Below are 16,199 nucleotides of genomic sequence, written 5' to 3' on the forward strand. Positions count from 1 at the left end.
TGTTTCGAGACCCAGCTGCTCCACTTCCAATTCAGCTCTATGCTATGACCTGGGAGAGCAGTAGAAGATGGCCCAATTCCTTAGGCCCCTGCACCCACGTGGGAGACCAGGAAGAAGCTCCTGGCTCCTGGGTTCAGATTGGCGCAGCTCCGGCCGTGCAGCTATCTGGCAAGTGAACCATCGGATGGAAGATCTCTCTCTCTCTCTCTGCCTCTCCTCTCTTTGTGTAACTCTGACTTGCAAATAAATAAATAAATCTTAAAAAAAAAAAAAAAAAACTGGCCGGCGCCGCGGCTCACTAGGCTAATCCTCCGCCTAGCGGCGCCGGCACACCGGGTTCTAGTCCCGGTCGGGGCGCCGGATTCTGTCCCGGTTGCCCCTCTTCCAGGCCAGCCCTCTGCTGTGGCCAGGGAGTGCAGTGGAGGATGGCCCAGGTGCTTGGGCCCTGCACCCCATGGGAGACCAGGAAAAGCACCTGGCTCCTGGCTCCTGCCATCGGATCAGCGCGGTGCGCCGGCCGCAGCGCGCCGGCCGCGGCGGCCATTGGAGGGTGAACCAACGGCAAAGGAAGACCTTTCTCTCTGTCTCTCTCTCTCACTGTCCACTCTGCCTGTCAAAAAAAAAAAAAAAAAATGTAGATTGTGAAAAAAAAAAATGTAGATTGTGGAAAAAAAAAAAAAAAAAACTGAACCTCTCTCCAAAAAAATTTGGCTGCTACAGATATTTTGAATTTCAAGTCCTGCCTGCAGCTGCCTTGGCAGGGCCAGGCCCAGTGATTTTCTGGGCCTTAGATGGCCTGCAGGTCAGACGTTCTCCACCCCATGCAGGACAGTGAACGAGTCTATTCCCAGCTTAGGAGTCAGCCTCGTAGGGTCAGAATGGCACGGGAAGCTCGGATGTGGGTGAGGATGGCACACACTGGTTGATCCCAGCACCCAGATCACACAGGGAGTTCCCCAGGAGTTTCAGGAAGAAGCCGGAAATGCTGAACCTCTGGAAATCTCAGCTCAAACAAAAACATTTTACACATCAACACGTTTCAGGTGCGGGGAGCATAATAGTGCACAAAATGTCAAAACCCCAGCCCCCGTGCAGCATCTGTTCTGTTCTAGAAAGAAAGAAAAATATATTGTATGGAAACCAGTGAAGAAATCAGCAGCAGAGTGACGAAGAGATTATAAACAGAAACAGGAGCTCCAAATTCCAGACCGTGCTGAGTGCCAGGAGGCTGATAAAGGAGGTATACACAAGTCTAATGACCTCCAGACAAGGGGAAAAGGACCGGATTGTATTACTGGTTTGGCAAGCAATGTTCTACCTGTGTACTGTGAACTTTTCCCTATACAGTGGTTTGGAGAACTAGACAATATTAGAGCTCTTAAATGTATAAAGGTATCACATGTGCATTGGCTGTGGCTGGCGCTATGGCGTAGTGGGTAAAGCCGCCACCTGCAGTACTGGCATCCCATATGGGTGCTGGTTCAAGTCCCGGCTGCTCCATTTCCAGTCCAGCTCTCTGCTGTGGCCTGGGAAAGCAGTAGAAGATGGCCCAAGCCCTTGGGCCCCTGCACCCACGTGGGAGACCAGGAAGAAGCTTCTGCCTCTGAATCGGTGCAGCTCTGGCTGTTGTGGCCAACTGGGGAGTGAATCAGAGGATGGAAGACCTCTCTTTGCCTCTCCTTCTCTATCTGTGTAACTCTTTCAAATAAATATATAAATCTTTAAAACAAAAGTCTTAAAAAAATTTACATTGGCATGACAGGAACTCAAATCAGAAAAATGAAACATTCATCTGAGAGAGGGTAGGGCTACCCAAGCTTTGAATACTGGTTCCTGGCCAGGACCAGCTGTCTTGGCCACATATACCATGTGATCAGTAGGGGTTCCTGCAGAAATGCAAGCCCACTGGGGCAAGTATTTGGTGCATCAATTAAGTTGCCCACATTCTATATGAGAGCGCCTGAGTCTTAGCTCTGCTTCTTCTTCTTCTTCTTTTTTTAATTTGACATAGTTAGTGAGAGAGAGACATTCCTTCCATTGGTTCACCCCCTAAATGGCCGCTATGGCTGGAGCTACGCTGATCAGAAGCCAGGAGCCAGGTGCTTCCTCCTGGTCTCCCATGCAGATGCAGGGGCCAAGCACTTGGGCCACCTTCCACTGCCCTCCCGTTATCTCTGCTTCTGATCCAGCTTCCTGCTATTGCATACCTGGGAGGCAGCAGGTGATGGCTCAAGTACTGGGTTCCTACTACCCAAGTGCGAGACCCGATGGAGTTTCATGCTCCTTACTTCAGCCAGGTCCAGCCCTGGCTGTTGGGCTGTTGCACACATCTGGGGAGTGAAAGATCATATGGAAGATTTCTCTCAGTCTCTCTGCCCTTCAAATAAATTGTAAAATAAAGAGATGTTTTAAAATTTGCAAGCCTGTCTGGCCTCTATCTTCTCTACCAGGGTAGAGCTGGGTGCAGGTCATGACCATGAGATTGGAGCCAAGTCCACTTGTGGGGTGAGCTTCTGTGATGAGGAAGGCGGCAATGCTGTGTGGGTCACTTGGTGTGGGGTGGGGTGCACAGTTAAGTCCTCAAGTGTCAGAGGTGGCAAGGAGGTGTAGAAGCAGGGCAGCGGCTGACTGTGTGGTCTGGAAGGAGGCAGAGGTGGTTGATGGGAGGATGTGGAGAACACAACATGTCCACATACTGGGAGCCTGACTGATGTGAGGTCTGTTTTCTAAGGGAGACTTAGATCAGAAAGCAAAGTGGTGTCTTCCCCATCCTCCTTCCACAGGGAGGAGTCGGGCCGCGATGGGAAAGTAGGCAGGTGCACCACCCTCTGGGGAAAACGTGGGCCACTTAAGGTAACAGCAAGAAAATGCCTAAGAACAAGAACAGGCTGAAATTTCTGCATGGTGAGGTGAGAACGCTGTCATCCACAGTGGAGGGACTAACAAGAGACCAACATGAGCATGCAGTTGGGGTTGGTGGAGAGTCTTTTTTTTTTTTTTTTTTTTTTGACAGGCAGAATGGACAGTGAGAGAGAGAGACAGAGAGAAAGGTCTTCCTTTTGCCGTTGGTTCACCCTCCAGTGGCCGCCGCTATGGCTGGAGCACTGCGCTGATCCGATGGCAGGAGCCAGGTGCTTTTCCTGGTCTCCCATGGGGTGCAGGGCCCAAGCACTTGGGCCATCCTCCACTGCACTCCCGGGCCACAGCAGAGAGCTGGCCTGGAAGAGGGGCAACCGGGACAGAATACGGCGCCCTGACCGGGACTAGAACCCAGGGTGCTGGCGCCGCAGGCGGAGGATTAGCCTATTGAGCCGCGGCACCGGCCTGGTGGAGAGTCTTAAGAGAAACAGTGGGACTGGCGCTTTGGCATAGTGGGTAGGGTCGCCATCTGCAGTGCCCATATGGACACTGGTTCAACTCCTGGCTGCTCTACTTCTGATCCAGCTCTCTGCTGTGGCCTGAGAAAGCAGTGGAGGATGGCCCAAGTGCTTGGGCCCCTGCACCTGTGTGGGAGATCTGGAAGAAGCCCCTGGCTCCTGGCTTCAGACTGGCACAGCTCAGGCCGTTGCAGCCAGTTGGAGAGTGAACCAGCAGATGGAAGACCTCTCTCTCTGCCTCTCCTTCTCTCTGTGTGTAATTATGAATCTTAAATAAATAAAAAGAGAGAGAGAGAAGCAGCAATGTAGAGATTTCCAGCTGAAACCTCAGGTGTAGATAAGACAAGCAAATGAGTGAAACTCTAGATTGAATGGAAGAGTAGCCAAAGCCTTGTGATAATAAGGAGAAAAGACTCAACCTACAAATCCTCATTATTTCATTCACTCACTGGATAAATATTTATTTGTTAAAGATTTATTTATTTCTCTCTCTCTCTCTGCCTCTCCTTCTCTGTGTAACTCTGAAAATCAAATGGATAGATAAATTAAAAAAAAAAAAAAGGAAGTGGAGCAGCTGGGACTCGAGCTGACATCAATATGGGATGCCAGTGTCACAGGCAGTGAACTAACCTACTGCATCACAACACCAGGCTCCTGGATAAACGTTTACTGCAGGCTGACTTGTGTGCACGTCCAAATTTACATGTGCAATCCTAACACTGGTGCTTCAGAAGGGAGAAGGTCTTTAAAGAGGTCGTTCTCTTCAAATGAAGTCTTAAGGGTGATTAGGACACACACACACACACACAGAGGGAAGACCATGAAAAGATACAGGGCGATGACAGCCACCTACAAGCCAAGCGAGAGGCCTCAGCAGGAACTGGCTCTGGGGACTCCTTGACCTTGGATTTCCAGCCTCCAGAACTTTGAGAAAATTCATTTTTGTTATTTGAGTCACCCAATCTGTGCTACTTGGTCACGGTAGCTGTAGCAGGCTTATACACACGTCCACTGTGTGCCGCGCAGTGCTCTGGATGGACGGTGTGTCAGGATGTCCTAAGATCCTGTAGAATGAAAACCACTCAGTGTTTCTAGTTCTTGTCCTTTTGCAGGACAACCTTCTCTTAGTAGTGTCCCCTGCTGTCCAGTCAGAGCTGAAACAAACAGCTGCAGCTCTCCAAGCTGTTTCTCAGCCTGTCTGTGGGGAGAGCGGGGGCCGACGTGTGGTGCTTTGTAGTGAGAACATGACTTCACTTCTTCTCCAACAGCTACCCTGCCCAAAGGAAGAGCAAGAGGAATAAGAAAGCTGGAATTATGGGTAGGCATTGGGCCTTGTGGTGAAGACACTCACGTCCTGTGTTGGATATCTCCAGCTCCTTTTTTTTTTTTTTTTTTTTAAGGTTTATTTTATTTATTTGAAAGGCAGAGTGACACAGAGATTGATCTTCCATCCACTGGTTCATTCCCCAAATGGCTGTGATGATTGGGGCTAGGCCAGGCTGAAGCCAGGAGCCAGGAAGTCCATCTGGGTCTCCCACATGGGTGGCAGGGGCCCAAGCACTTGGGCCATCTTCTGTTGCCTACCCAGGCACATTAGCAGGGAGCTGGATCAGAAGTTGAGCAGCCAGGACTTGACCCAGTGCTCATATGGGATGCAGGTGTCACAGGCAGTGACTTAACCTGCTGTGACACAACAGCCCTGACTCCATCTCTAAATTCCAGCTTCCTACTGATGTGGACCCTGGGAGGGAGTGCTGATGGCTCCAGTTACTGGATTCTGGCTACCCACATGGGAGACTGCATTGTGTTCCCAGCTCCTGGCTTCTTCTCCCTACCCCATCCCAGACATTGTGGGCATGGGACCTAGCAGATGGGAGCTGTTTCTGTCTCTGTTCTCTGCTTTTGACAGAGAGAGAGAGAGAGAGAGAGAGAGAACTGACACTAGCAAGAAGAAAGTACCATTACAATTTGAATGTTCTCTACATCTCCCTAGGTGATTACAAAGGGAGTATGTGTGTGAGATATTTTCTAAAGCTACATCTTGAAGCCTCTGGCTTCACTGTTTAATTAGGAGCAGACTGGTCTGAATATATCAGCAGTTCTGTCTCTATCCGAGAACATCTGTAGACCACAACTGCATCCACGCCAACACCAACAAGCAGCACAGCTGAAAAGCATGAAGTGAACGCCTCACCATGGCAGCCTCCGTGTTTATCCTCCATGTCATTCCACTTGACAGCTCGAAGGTTCCCAGTCCAGGATGCATTGGGCATTGAGCCAGGGACATCTGAAATATTGATAAAGAACAAGCAGAGAGATGAGAACCATGAGAGAAGGGCTCCGGCTCCTTCAACGTGGCCTCCAGTTCTAACCATCTTCTTTCAGTAGACTATTACCTTTCACAGTCACACCGACGCCGTGCACAGATCCACACGGCTTTTGCTTCCTCCAGCTAAACTGACTGAAACTTTAGTTGCCGACTCATTATTCAACTAATATAATACAATATCTAAACCAAGCAATATGACTGTAATTCTAATCAATATTCTAGTATCTAATCACTAGCTGGATCTTAGTACAAGGGAATCAGAAAGTTGGCAGAAGGGATGGGAGTTGTTGCACAGCGGGTTGAGCTACTGCACTGGTTCCAGGCCTAACTATTTGGCTTCTGATACAGCTTCCAGCTAATGGGCCTGGGTAGGCAGCAGATGATGGCCCAAGTACCTGGGTCCCTGTAATCCTTGTGGGAGACTAGAATGGAGTTTTTGGCTTCTGACTTTAGCCTGACCCAGCCCCAGTTGTAGTAGGCATTTGGGAACCAGAGGAGGAAGATTGATCTATCTCTCTCTGTCATTCTGCCAAATAAATAAATACATAGATACTTTTTTTAAAAAGGTTGATGGAAAAACAGAATGAAAACATAAGCTGCTTAAGTGTCAAAGGGATCACATAAATAAGACCAAGTGTCTGGTAATAACAATAAATAGAATTAAAAGAGGGGAGAATGTTCCAACATGGGAAGCAGTTCACACAGCAGACTCATAGAACAACAAACACCCTAAATAGCACTCTGACCTCAGAATCAGCTCTTAAGGCATTCAGATCTGGCTGAAAGGCCCATGAGAGCATTTCAGGCATGGAAAGCCAAGACACTGTGGCAAAAAATAATCTACATGAAGGATCTTGGTGAGTGAGATCCCAGTGGAAAGAAGGGGCCATCAAAGAAGGATATACTTTTCTCTGAAGGGAGGAGAGAGCTTCCACTTTGCTTATGGCCCTGTCTAAATACTGATGGTAAAAGGCTTCCATTGCATTGGCAGCTCATGACAAGAGCCTCGAGTGATCACTGACGTCATAAATAAGAGTATTAATTGTTAAATCAACAATGGGAGTTACTGTGCACTTACTCCCTATGTAGGACCTCTGTCCTTTATGAGTTTTACTATGAGAATTAAATGTAAAACTTATTTTCAAACTACTTTATAATTTGTGTGTATGTGTGCAAATTGTTGAAATCTTTACTTAGTACAGAGTTGGTCTTCTGTATATAAAGTTAATTAAAAACGAATCTTAATGATGAATGTGATGGGAGAGGGAGTAAGTAGCAGGTGGGACGGGAGTAGGAGGGGGAGGGCAGGTATAGGGGTAAGAACTGCTATATTCCTAAAGCTGTACCAATGAAATTTGTATTCATTAAGTAAAAGCTTTCTTAAAAAACAAACAAACAATAAGCTGCTTTGGTGCAAGACATTTTGAAGTCCATGTATAGCTTTTTCATAAAACACATTTTTCATGAACTTTTTGAAGCACACTCACATAATATGTAGTTATTTGAAATATATAGACTTAGCCTTAAAAATAAGAAAGATGTTGGGGGGGGTGCCTTAGGTTGCCATCATGCTTAGTGAGGGTGTGACACTTCACCACTGTGGATGCTCAGCACTGGCTGAGTCTTGGTTCTAGTGGGCTGTCCCATGCCCTGTAGGCGGTCAGGCAGCATTCCTGGCCTGTACCCACTAGATGCCAGTAGTACCTTCTTCCCAGTGTGACAACCAAAAGATATCTGCCAGCATTGTCCAGAGCCCTGTGCAGGAACAAAATCAGCCCACTGGACAAACATTGAGCTATGTGTCATCAACTCAGTAAACTTTGGAGAGATCACAGAGATTGAAGGGTTGATTTAACCACGTCGGGTAGTAACGCCCCACGGTAAGAATATAAAAAACAGAACAATATGACGATGTACAGTGATAAAAGTTATGTGAATGTGATCTCTCTCTCCTCTCAGGATGTCTCCTTGTCCTATCACTTTTTCACCTCAAGGCATCACTCACAGCTTCTCTTTGGCATCTCTGCGTTGTCAGCATCCCTACTCCTGTGCTTTGGGGCCGTCACTAAGAACAACAAGGATGACCTGAACACAGACACTGAGATGTCATGACCAAGACAGCCAACCTGATGACCAAGGTGACTACTACGGGCCTAACATGTGAGCAGCGTGTGTACGGCAGAACCCGCACAAAGGGATGATGTGTGTCCTGGGGATGGAGCAGCACACTGCAAGATGTTATCAGGCTACTCAGCACGCCCTACAATTTAAAAGTAATGAATGGTTTCTTTCTGGAATTTTCCCTTTAGTATTATCAGACTGTGGTTGACTTTGGTAATTGAACCTTCAGAAAGAGAAGAATGGATGAGGGGGAAACTGTCTGGGAATCAGTGTAAATGCAACTAAAAGGAAATCTGCTTCTTGAGAGCTCTAGCATTTTCCACCAGTAAGACCGCGATCTGAATACAATTGTGATGTGATGACACAAATGATGTCTGAACCCAAATTACAACTGTTCCCTTAGGAGGCTCTTCTTCTTCTTCTTCTTTTTTTTTTTTTGGACAGATAGAGTTAGACAGTGAGGGAGAGAGACAGAGAGAAAGGTCTTCCCTCCGTTGGTTCACCCCTCAAATAGCTGCTATGGCTGGTGCACTACGCCGATCTGAAGCCAGGAACCAGGTGCTTCCTCCTGGTCTCCCATGTGGGTGCAGGGGCCCAAGCACTTGGGCCTTCCTCCACTTCCTTCCCGAGCCACAGCAGAGAGCTGGACTGGAAGAGGGGCAGCCGGTACTAGAACCTGGCGCCCATATGGGATGCCGGCACCGCAGGTGGAGGATTAACCAAGTGAGCCACGGCGCCAGCCCCAGAAAGCTCTTAAGTATTGGCATGACATACTATGAGGGGCAAAATAATGCCCTCTCAACCCCAAAACACACACACACACACACACACACACACACACACAGAGGTCCACATCCTGTCCTGACATGCATGTGGTGTTTGCAGAAACTACAATACTACTGAGGGTTCCAATGGAAAGGGGAAATCGAGGCTGCCAGTCAACCGACCTTGATACAAGAAGGTTATTCTTCATTATCTAGGAGGGCCAGCATGATCCCAGTCACGGGGTCTTCAACAGTGGATAGGGGTGCCGAGCGCTAGTCAGAGGGTATGAGGTATGAGCGGGCTCACTTCACCTCTGCCATCTGAAGATGGGACAGGGCCCCCAGCTGGGAACGTGGGCCGCCTCTAGAAGCTGGAAGAGGCCAGGAAGTGCACCACACCCAGAACCTTGAGTAAGGAAGGTGACAAAGCCAGAGTCCTGCTTCCAGCCTGGTGAGACCCATGTCCTATTTGTGCCTGACAGGCCTCCAGGAAACCCTGTTATTTAGGCTGTTCCATTTGTGGTAACTTATGGTGGCAAATAAAAACCTAACACTCACACTAAGGAGAGCAAAATGTAACACTAACTAAGTTGTCATAATTCTTGAATAAGAAAAAAATTGGAGAACAATGTATTTAAAGAAATTTAATTGGGTAAGGCATTTAAAATAACTTTTCTTAAAAAATATTTACTTTATTTATGTGAAAGGCAGAGTTGCAGACAGAGAGAGACTGATCTTCCATCCACTGGTTCATTCTCCAAATGCCTGCAATGCTGGCCAGGCCAAAGCAAGGAAGCTGGAGCTTCTTCCAGGTCTCCCACATATTGTAGAAGGGGTCCAACCACTTGGGCCATCTTGTGCTGCTTTCCCAGGTGCATTAACAAGGAACTGGGGCCGGCGCCGCGGCTCACTAGGCTAATCCTCCGCCTAGCGGCGCCGGCACACTGGGTTCTAGTCCCGGTTGGGGCGCCGGATTCTGTCCCGGTTGCCCCTCTTCCAGGCCAGCTCTCTGCTGTGGCCAGGGAGTGCAGTGGAGGATGGCCCAGGTGCTTGGGCCCTGCACCCCATGGGAGACCAGGATAAGTACCTGGCTCCTGCCATCGGATCAGCGTGGTGCGCTGGTTGCAGCGCGCCGGCCGCAGCGGCCATTGGAGGGTGAACCAACGGCAAAGGAAGACCTTTCTCTATGTCTCTCTCTCTCTCACTGTCCACTCTGCCTGTCAAAACAAAACAAAACAAAACAACAACAACAAAAAAAAAAAAAACAAGGAACTGGATGGGAAGTGGAGCAGCCAGGTCCCAAACTGACACCCACATGGGATGCTGGCATTACAGGTGGTAGGTTCACTCACTACACCACAACACCAGCCCCTTAAAATAACTTCTAAAATTATAAATGAAAACATGTGGATTTTCAGAAGGAAAAAAAAAGCTCTGTTCTTTGGCTCTGAGGTCACATAATCATTATTTGATGATTTAAATCAAGAACTGTACCCAAGTATCCAACTACAATTAAATTTTGCTGCAACCTTTCCTGTAACATGGGTCTTTTTTTTTTTCTTTTTTTTTTTTAATTTATTTATTTATTTATTTATTTTTTTGACAGGCAGAGTGGACAGTGAGAGAGAGAGACAGAGAGAAAGGTCTTCCTTTGCCGTTGGTTCACCCTCCAATGGCCGCCGCGGCCGGCGCGCTGCGGCCGGTGCACCGCGCTGATCCGATGGCAGGAGCCAGGAGCCAGGTGCTTTTCCTGGTCTCCCATGGGGTGCAGGGCCCAAGCACCTGGGCCATCCTCCACTGCACTCCCTGGCCACAGCAGAGGGCTGGCCTGGAAGAGGGGCAACCGGGACAGAATCCGGCGCTCCGACCGGGACTAGAACCCGGTGTGCCGGCGCCGCTAGGCGGAGGATTAGCCTAGTGAGCCGCGGCGCCGGCCTGTAACATGGGTCTTTAACCCTAAAGGTTCTCTGTAGATTCTTTTTCTTGCAGCCCCCATACTTGAAAGCATTCGGGGCAGGTGTTGTGGCACAGCAGGTTAAGCTGCCTGTAACGCCAGCATATCCCGTATCAGAGCACCAGTTTGAGACCCACCTGCTTCAGTTCTCATCCAGCTCCCTGCTAATGAGTCTTAGGAGGCAGCACAAGATGACCCAAGTACTTGGGCCGCTGCCACCAAACCGGGAGACCTGGATGGAGTCCCTGGCTCTTGATGTGGCCTGGCCCAACCCTGGCCATTGTGACCATTTGGGAAGTGAACCAGCAAATCTGAGTAGTTCTCACTGTCTCTCCCTTTCTCTCTGTTACTTACCTTTCAAATAAATAAAATAAATCTTGAAAAAAAAAAAAAAGGGCCTGCAGTAACAGCATCTCATATAGATGCCAGTTTGAGTCCTGGCTGCTCCACTTCCAATTCAGCTCCCTGCTAATGTGCCTGGGAAAGCAGTGGAAGATGGCCCAAGTGCTTGAGCCCCTGTACCTACATAGGAGAACTGGAAGAAGCTCCTGGCTCCTGGGTTCAGCCTGGCCCAGCCCTGGATGTTGCGGTCATTTAGTGAGTGAACCAGGGGATGGAAATTCTCTCTCTGTGTAACTCAGCCTTCCAAATAAATCTTTTTTTTTTTTTTTTTTTTTGACAGGCAGAGTTAGACAGTGAGAGAGAGAGAGACAGAGAGAAAGGTCTTCCTTTCCATTGGTTCACCCCTAAATACTGCTAAGGCTGGCGCACTGCGCCAATCTGAAGCCAGGAGCCAGGTGCTTCCTCCTGGTCTCCCATGTGGGTGCAGGGCCCAAGCACTTGGGCCATCCTCTACTGCCCTCCTGGGCCACAGCAGAGAGCAGGAGTGGAAGAGGAGCAGCCGGGACAGAATCCACCGCCCCAACCAGGACTAGAACCCGGGGTGCTGGCACCACAGGCAGAGGATTAGCTTAGTGAGCCACAGTGCCGGCCCCAAATAAATCTTAAAAAAAAAAAAAAAAAAAAAAAAAAAAGAAAACTACTCAGGAAAAATATTGGAGTAAACATTTCATTATATCATATTATTTCCTAATTGCATTAATTTGCATTTGAATACTTCAAAAATTATTTTAGCTTGCCTGTGTGCTTCAAGGAACTTCAAAAAGTTCATGGAAAATGGAGCGAAAAGTTTGAGTTTAATTTCATGAAAAATTGGGGCTGGCGCTGTGGCGCAGCAGGTTAATGCCTTGGCCTGAAGCACTGGCATCCCATATGGGCGCCAGTTCTAGTCCCGGCTGCTCCACTTCCAATCCAGCTCTCTGCTATGGCCTGGGAGAGCAGTAGACCTGGAGGACACCCACGTGGGAGACCTGGAGGAAGCTCCTGACATATAACAACTATTAATCTTCTGCTAATGAAATTCCAAATCTCAACTTCTAAACATTTAGTTTGATGACAGCTCTCAATCATTTCTATGTTTACATATTATTCACGTTTGTGCATAAAAATACTTTACTTTTTTAGAAGTGGGCAGAAGGGCCAACACAGACCAAGTGGAATTCCACTTTGTTTTTGCAAAAAAAAATCTAGGGCACAGAAAGATCTGGCAGCAGTGGATGAAAGTGTGGGTCTTGGACTTGAGGCATGGTAAACACGGCACCTTGGTTTTCTGTTTGTTTGTTTTAAAGATTGTTCATTTGAACGGCAGCCAGCATCACAGATGCCAGCTTAACCCACTGTGTCACAACCCACTACGCCACCACACCAGGCCGCATAATGGCAGCTTGTTAGAGAGCCGGAATCTCGGGCCCTACCCAGATCTGCACTGGAACCAGAATCTTGGAGGATCCACGGGACAGGCCGTGCAGGATCATGAGTGAGAAGCTCTGGGTGACAAGCACCCCTGTGAAAAGGACACAGCTTGTCAACTCTGCGTCAAATTTATCGGTCAAGCTCTTACTTAGTCTCCTGGTCCTCCTGAGAATCTCCCCTAATGAATGGACGTGGAACCTTTATATCCGTTAGTTAATTTAACCAACTTGTCCCCACTGCTGGGGATGTTTGCATTTTACCAGACTTCTCAAGTCACTTCCTTCTTAAAGCACCCACTTGGGGCCAGGGGGTAAGGCCGCCGACTGCAGTGCCCGCATCCTGTACAGGCGCCAGTTCGAGTCCCGGCTGCTCCACTTCTGATCTGGCTCTCTGCTGTGGCCTGGGAAAGCAGTAGAAGGTGGCCCAAGTCTTGAGCCCCTGAACCTGCATGGGGACGACATGGACCCCACAGCTTTATAAACCCCAGTCTGAATGTAGGCTGGGCACTTTCAGACCCGTCTGAAGAGGTGCCCATCCATTCTGATGGATGTGCTATCCATTAAACCTTGCTGTCTGCTTACTGCTACTCTCTGTCTCGTGACGGAAATTCTTTTCTCACAGGAAGACAAGAACCTCTACTCCAGCCATCTCCGTTGACATTATCAAGCATAGCTCTGTTTCCTAGTTTTCTCCCAAAGATTGACCTCAGGCCCAACCCCCTGACAAAACAGATACTGGCTTAGGCATTGGAGAGTTGTGTTCTTATCCTGGATTTGCCACAACAAACCAGCTATGTACCCTTGGGCATCATTTAATGTCTCCAAGCCTCATCTCTCAAATGAAATAAGTGGATTAAAGCAGCGGGTTTCAATTTAGACTGCAGCCCACAGAGAAGAAATTACATCAACTCTCTCTCATACACACACACCAAACAGAAGTTTCACAAAACAACACTTAGGCTTATTACATGTAATGCACTTGTTTATGCTGCTCTTTTATCTTTTTTTGGAAATATTTATTTATTTATTTAAAATGCAGAATTACAGAAAAAGAGAGAGAGAGAAGAAACAGAGAGAGAGGTCTTCCATCCACTGGTTCACTCCCTAAATGGCTGCAACAGCCAGAGCTGGGCCAATCAGAAGCCAGGAGCCAGGAGCTTCTTCCAGGTCTCCTATGTGGGTGCAGGGCCCCAAGCACTTGGGCCACCTTTCATGTCTTTTCCAGGTGCATTAGCAGAGGGTTGGATCAGAAGTGGAGTGGCCAGGATTCGAACTGGCGCCCAGAGAGGATGCTGGCACTGTAGGCAGTGGCTTTACCTACTAAGGTTTGTTGTTTTCTAATCCAGTTTCATCATTAAAATTCTGGTGAAAAACCACTAAGGTGGGGCATATGTTTGGTGCAGCAGTTACCCTGCTTGGGACACCTGAATCCTCTGTTGCAGTGCCTGGCTCTGTGGCCCAGATCTGCTTCTGATTTCAGCTTCCTGCTGATGAACCAGCTGATGCAGGGCAGAGGGTGATGGCTCCATTTCTGGGGCCCCTGCCACCTTTGTGGAAGATCTGGTTTGAGTTCTACGCTCCTGGCTTCAGCCTGGCCCACTGTTGGCTGTTGTGGATATTTGGAGAGTAAGCTAATAGATAAAAGATTTGTGTCTGTCTCTCTTTCAAATGAATGAAAGTAAATAAATAATTCCTATAAAAACGATTGACATGACTGCTGCACGCACCCTCTAATGGAGTCCAATTATTATTTGAAAGTCATTAGACTTGACTCTGATTATTGCTGCTGTCAGGGTTCTGTTAGGGTAGTTATGGGATATAAAGGAATGAATTTACCCTCAACTCACAAGTATCCCAGGAAGAGCCTATTTTTCATTATTTCTAAGATGGGGCAAAGAGGCCCCCAATATTATCAGAGAAAACATTTTAAAACTACAAAATCCAATTCCCTCATTTGCTCTTCCTAGGTTTGTGTAAACAAAACACTTGAGATAAAGCTTGCAGAGTAACCAGGAATGTTTGCCTTGGGGCTCAGCTTTGATTAAACAAATAGCTCCATTTGTTAAATAAATGAACATGACTTTTTGAAATGCAAGCTGTATTTATATTGTCTTATCTTTCTCCTTATTGTTCTTACATGATTTAATCTCATTTTAGGAGACCTAGATGTGGTAACAAGTTCCAGCAATTGCTTGTGATTTAAGTCAGATAAAGGTTTTTTCATTTATTAAATAAACAAGGATCATTTTCTAAAAAGATTTATTATTTATTCGAAAGGCACAGAAGAGAGAGGGGGGAGAGACAGATCTTCCACCCACTGGTTCACTCCCCAGATGGCTGCAATGGCTGGTGCTGGTGCTGGGGCAGGGGCACACCAAAGCCAGGAGCCTGGAGCTCCATCTGTGTCTCCCAAGTGGCTGGCATGGGCTGAGGTGCTTAAACCATCCGCTGCTTTCCCAGGCACATACTCACGGAGATTACAGAACACCTAACCTGCTGCACCAAAATGCTGGGCCCAGAATTTCTGTTTTCAACCATTATATAGTCGTATATTGAATGTGTATTGAAACAAGTTTCTCACCACTTAATGGTGGGACTGTAAACTCTAGAAAATTTGGAAACATGTAGGAAAAGCCATCATAACTGGCAATTCCCATTGCCCTTTAAACAAACATTTTCAAAATAAGATAAAGCAATAAATTTTAAAAGTCAGCACCCTTAAGGGCTGGCGCCGTGGCTTACTTGGTTAATCCTCCGCCTGTGGCGCCGGCATCCCATATGGGTGCTGGGTTGTAGTCCCAGTTCCTCCTCTTCCAGTCCAGCTCTCTGCTGTGGTCCAGGAAGGCAGTGGAGGATGGCCCAAGTGCTTGGGCCCCTGTACCCACATGGGAGACCCGGAAGAGGTACCTGGCTCCTGGCTTTGGATCGGCGCAGTGCGCCGGCTGTGGCAGCCATTTGGGGGGGGGGAACCAACAGAGGGAAGACCTTTCTCTCTGTCTCTCTTTCACTCTCTAACTCTGCCTGTCTAATAATAATAAAAAAAAAAGTCAGCAAGCCATATATGAAGACGTTCATGATGACATTGTTACACATAATAACTAACAGCACAGAACAGGCTTTGAAGCTAGACAGGAATTCAAATCCCTGTTTTTATTACTAGTTATATGACTTTTTACAGCTTACTTAATCTCTTTAAGATATGGTATACAAATCTTTAAAACCTTTAAAGCCAGTATTAATGAAATGATATGGGGCCGGCGCCATGGCACAGTAGGTTAATCCTCTGCCTGTGGCGCCGGGATTCCATATGGGAATCTAGTCCTGGATGCTCTTCTTCCAATCTAGCTCTCTGCTGTGGCCTGGGAAAGAAGTAGAAGATGGCCCAAGTCCTTGGGCCCCTGCACCCGCATGGGAGACCTGGAAGAAGCACCTGGCTCCTGGCTTTGGATCGGCGCAGCTCCGGCCGTTGCAGCCATTTGGAGAGTGAACCAACGGAAGGAAGACCTTTCTCTCTGTCTCTCTCTCTCACTGTCTGTAACTCTACCTCTCAAATACATACATAAAATCTCTTTTAAAAAATGAAATCATGCATGTGTTGTGCTTAGCAATTAGCCATTCAATAAATAATTGAAAATATAACCCTCTATTAAAATCCTGAGGACAATGTATCTGCAGAAGAGACTGATTCTTTCCTACGGTCAAAAGCAGTCTTCCTAGCTTTGCCAATACTGCTGCGTGTGTGGGCTGAGTAGTTCTCGGTGGAGCGGTGGATGTCCTATGTCCTCAAGGGTATTTAGCAGCAGCCCTGGCCTTAACCCAGTAGCAGTCTCCCAACTCCCTTTG

General features: G+C 47.6%; 1 protein-coding gene across 2 annotated transcripts in view; it reads right to left on the reverse strand.

Moving 5' to 3' along the window:
• GCNT2 (glucosaminyl (N-acetyl) transferase 2 (I blood group)) overlaps positions 1-16,199 on the reverse strand; it is a 74,294-nt gene that overhangs the window by 5,705 nt on the left and 52,390 nt on the right. For both annotated transcript variants that reach the window (XM_008262376.5, XM_002714168.6), the window contains exon 2: positions 5,572-5,664. In XM_008262376.5, coding sequence (XP_008260598.2) covers positions 5,572-5,664 — 93 coding nt within the window. The remainder of the gene's footprint in view (positions 1-5,571; positions 5,665-16,199) is intronic.

Source organism: Oryctolagus cuniculus, chromosome 5 (genome assembly GCF_051225735.1).
Source record: "Oryctolagus cuniculus isolate XC-2025 breed Fujian yellow rabbit chromosome 5, ASM5122573v1, whole genome shotgun sequence".
Taxonomy (NCBI): domain Eukaryota; kingdom Metazoa; phylum Chordata; class Mammalia; order Lagomorpha; family Leporidae; genus Oryctolagus; species Oryctolagus cuniculus.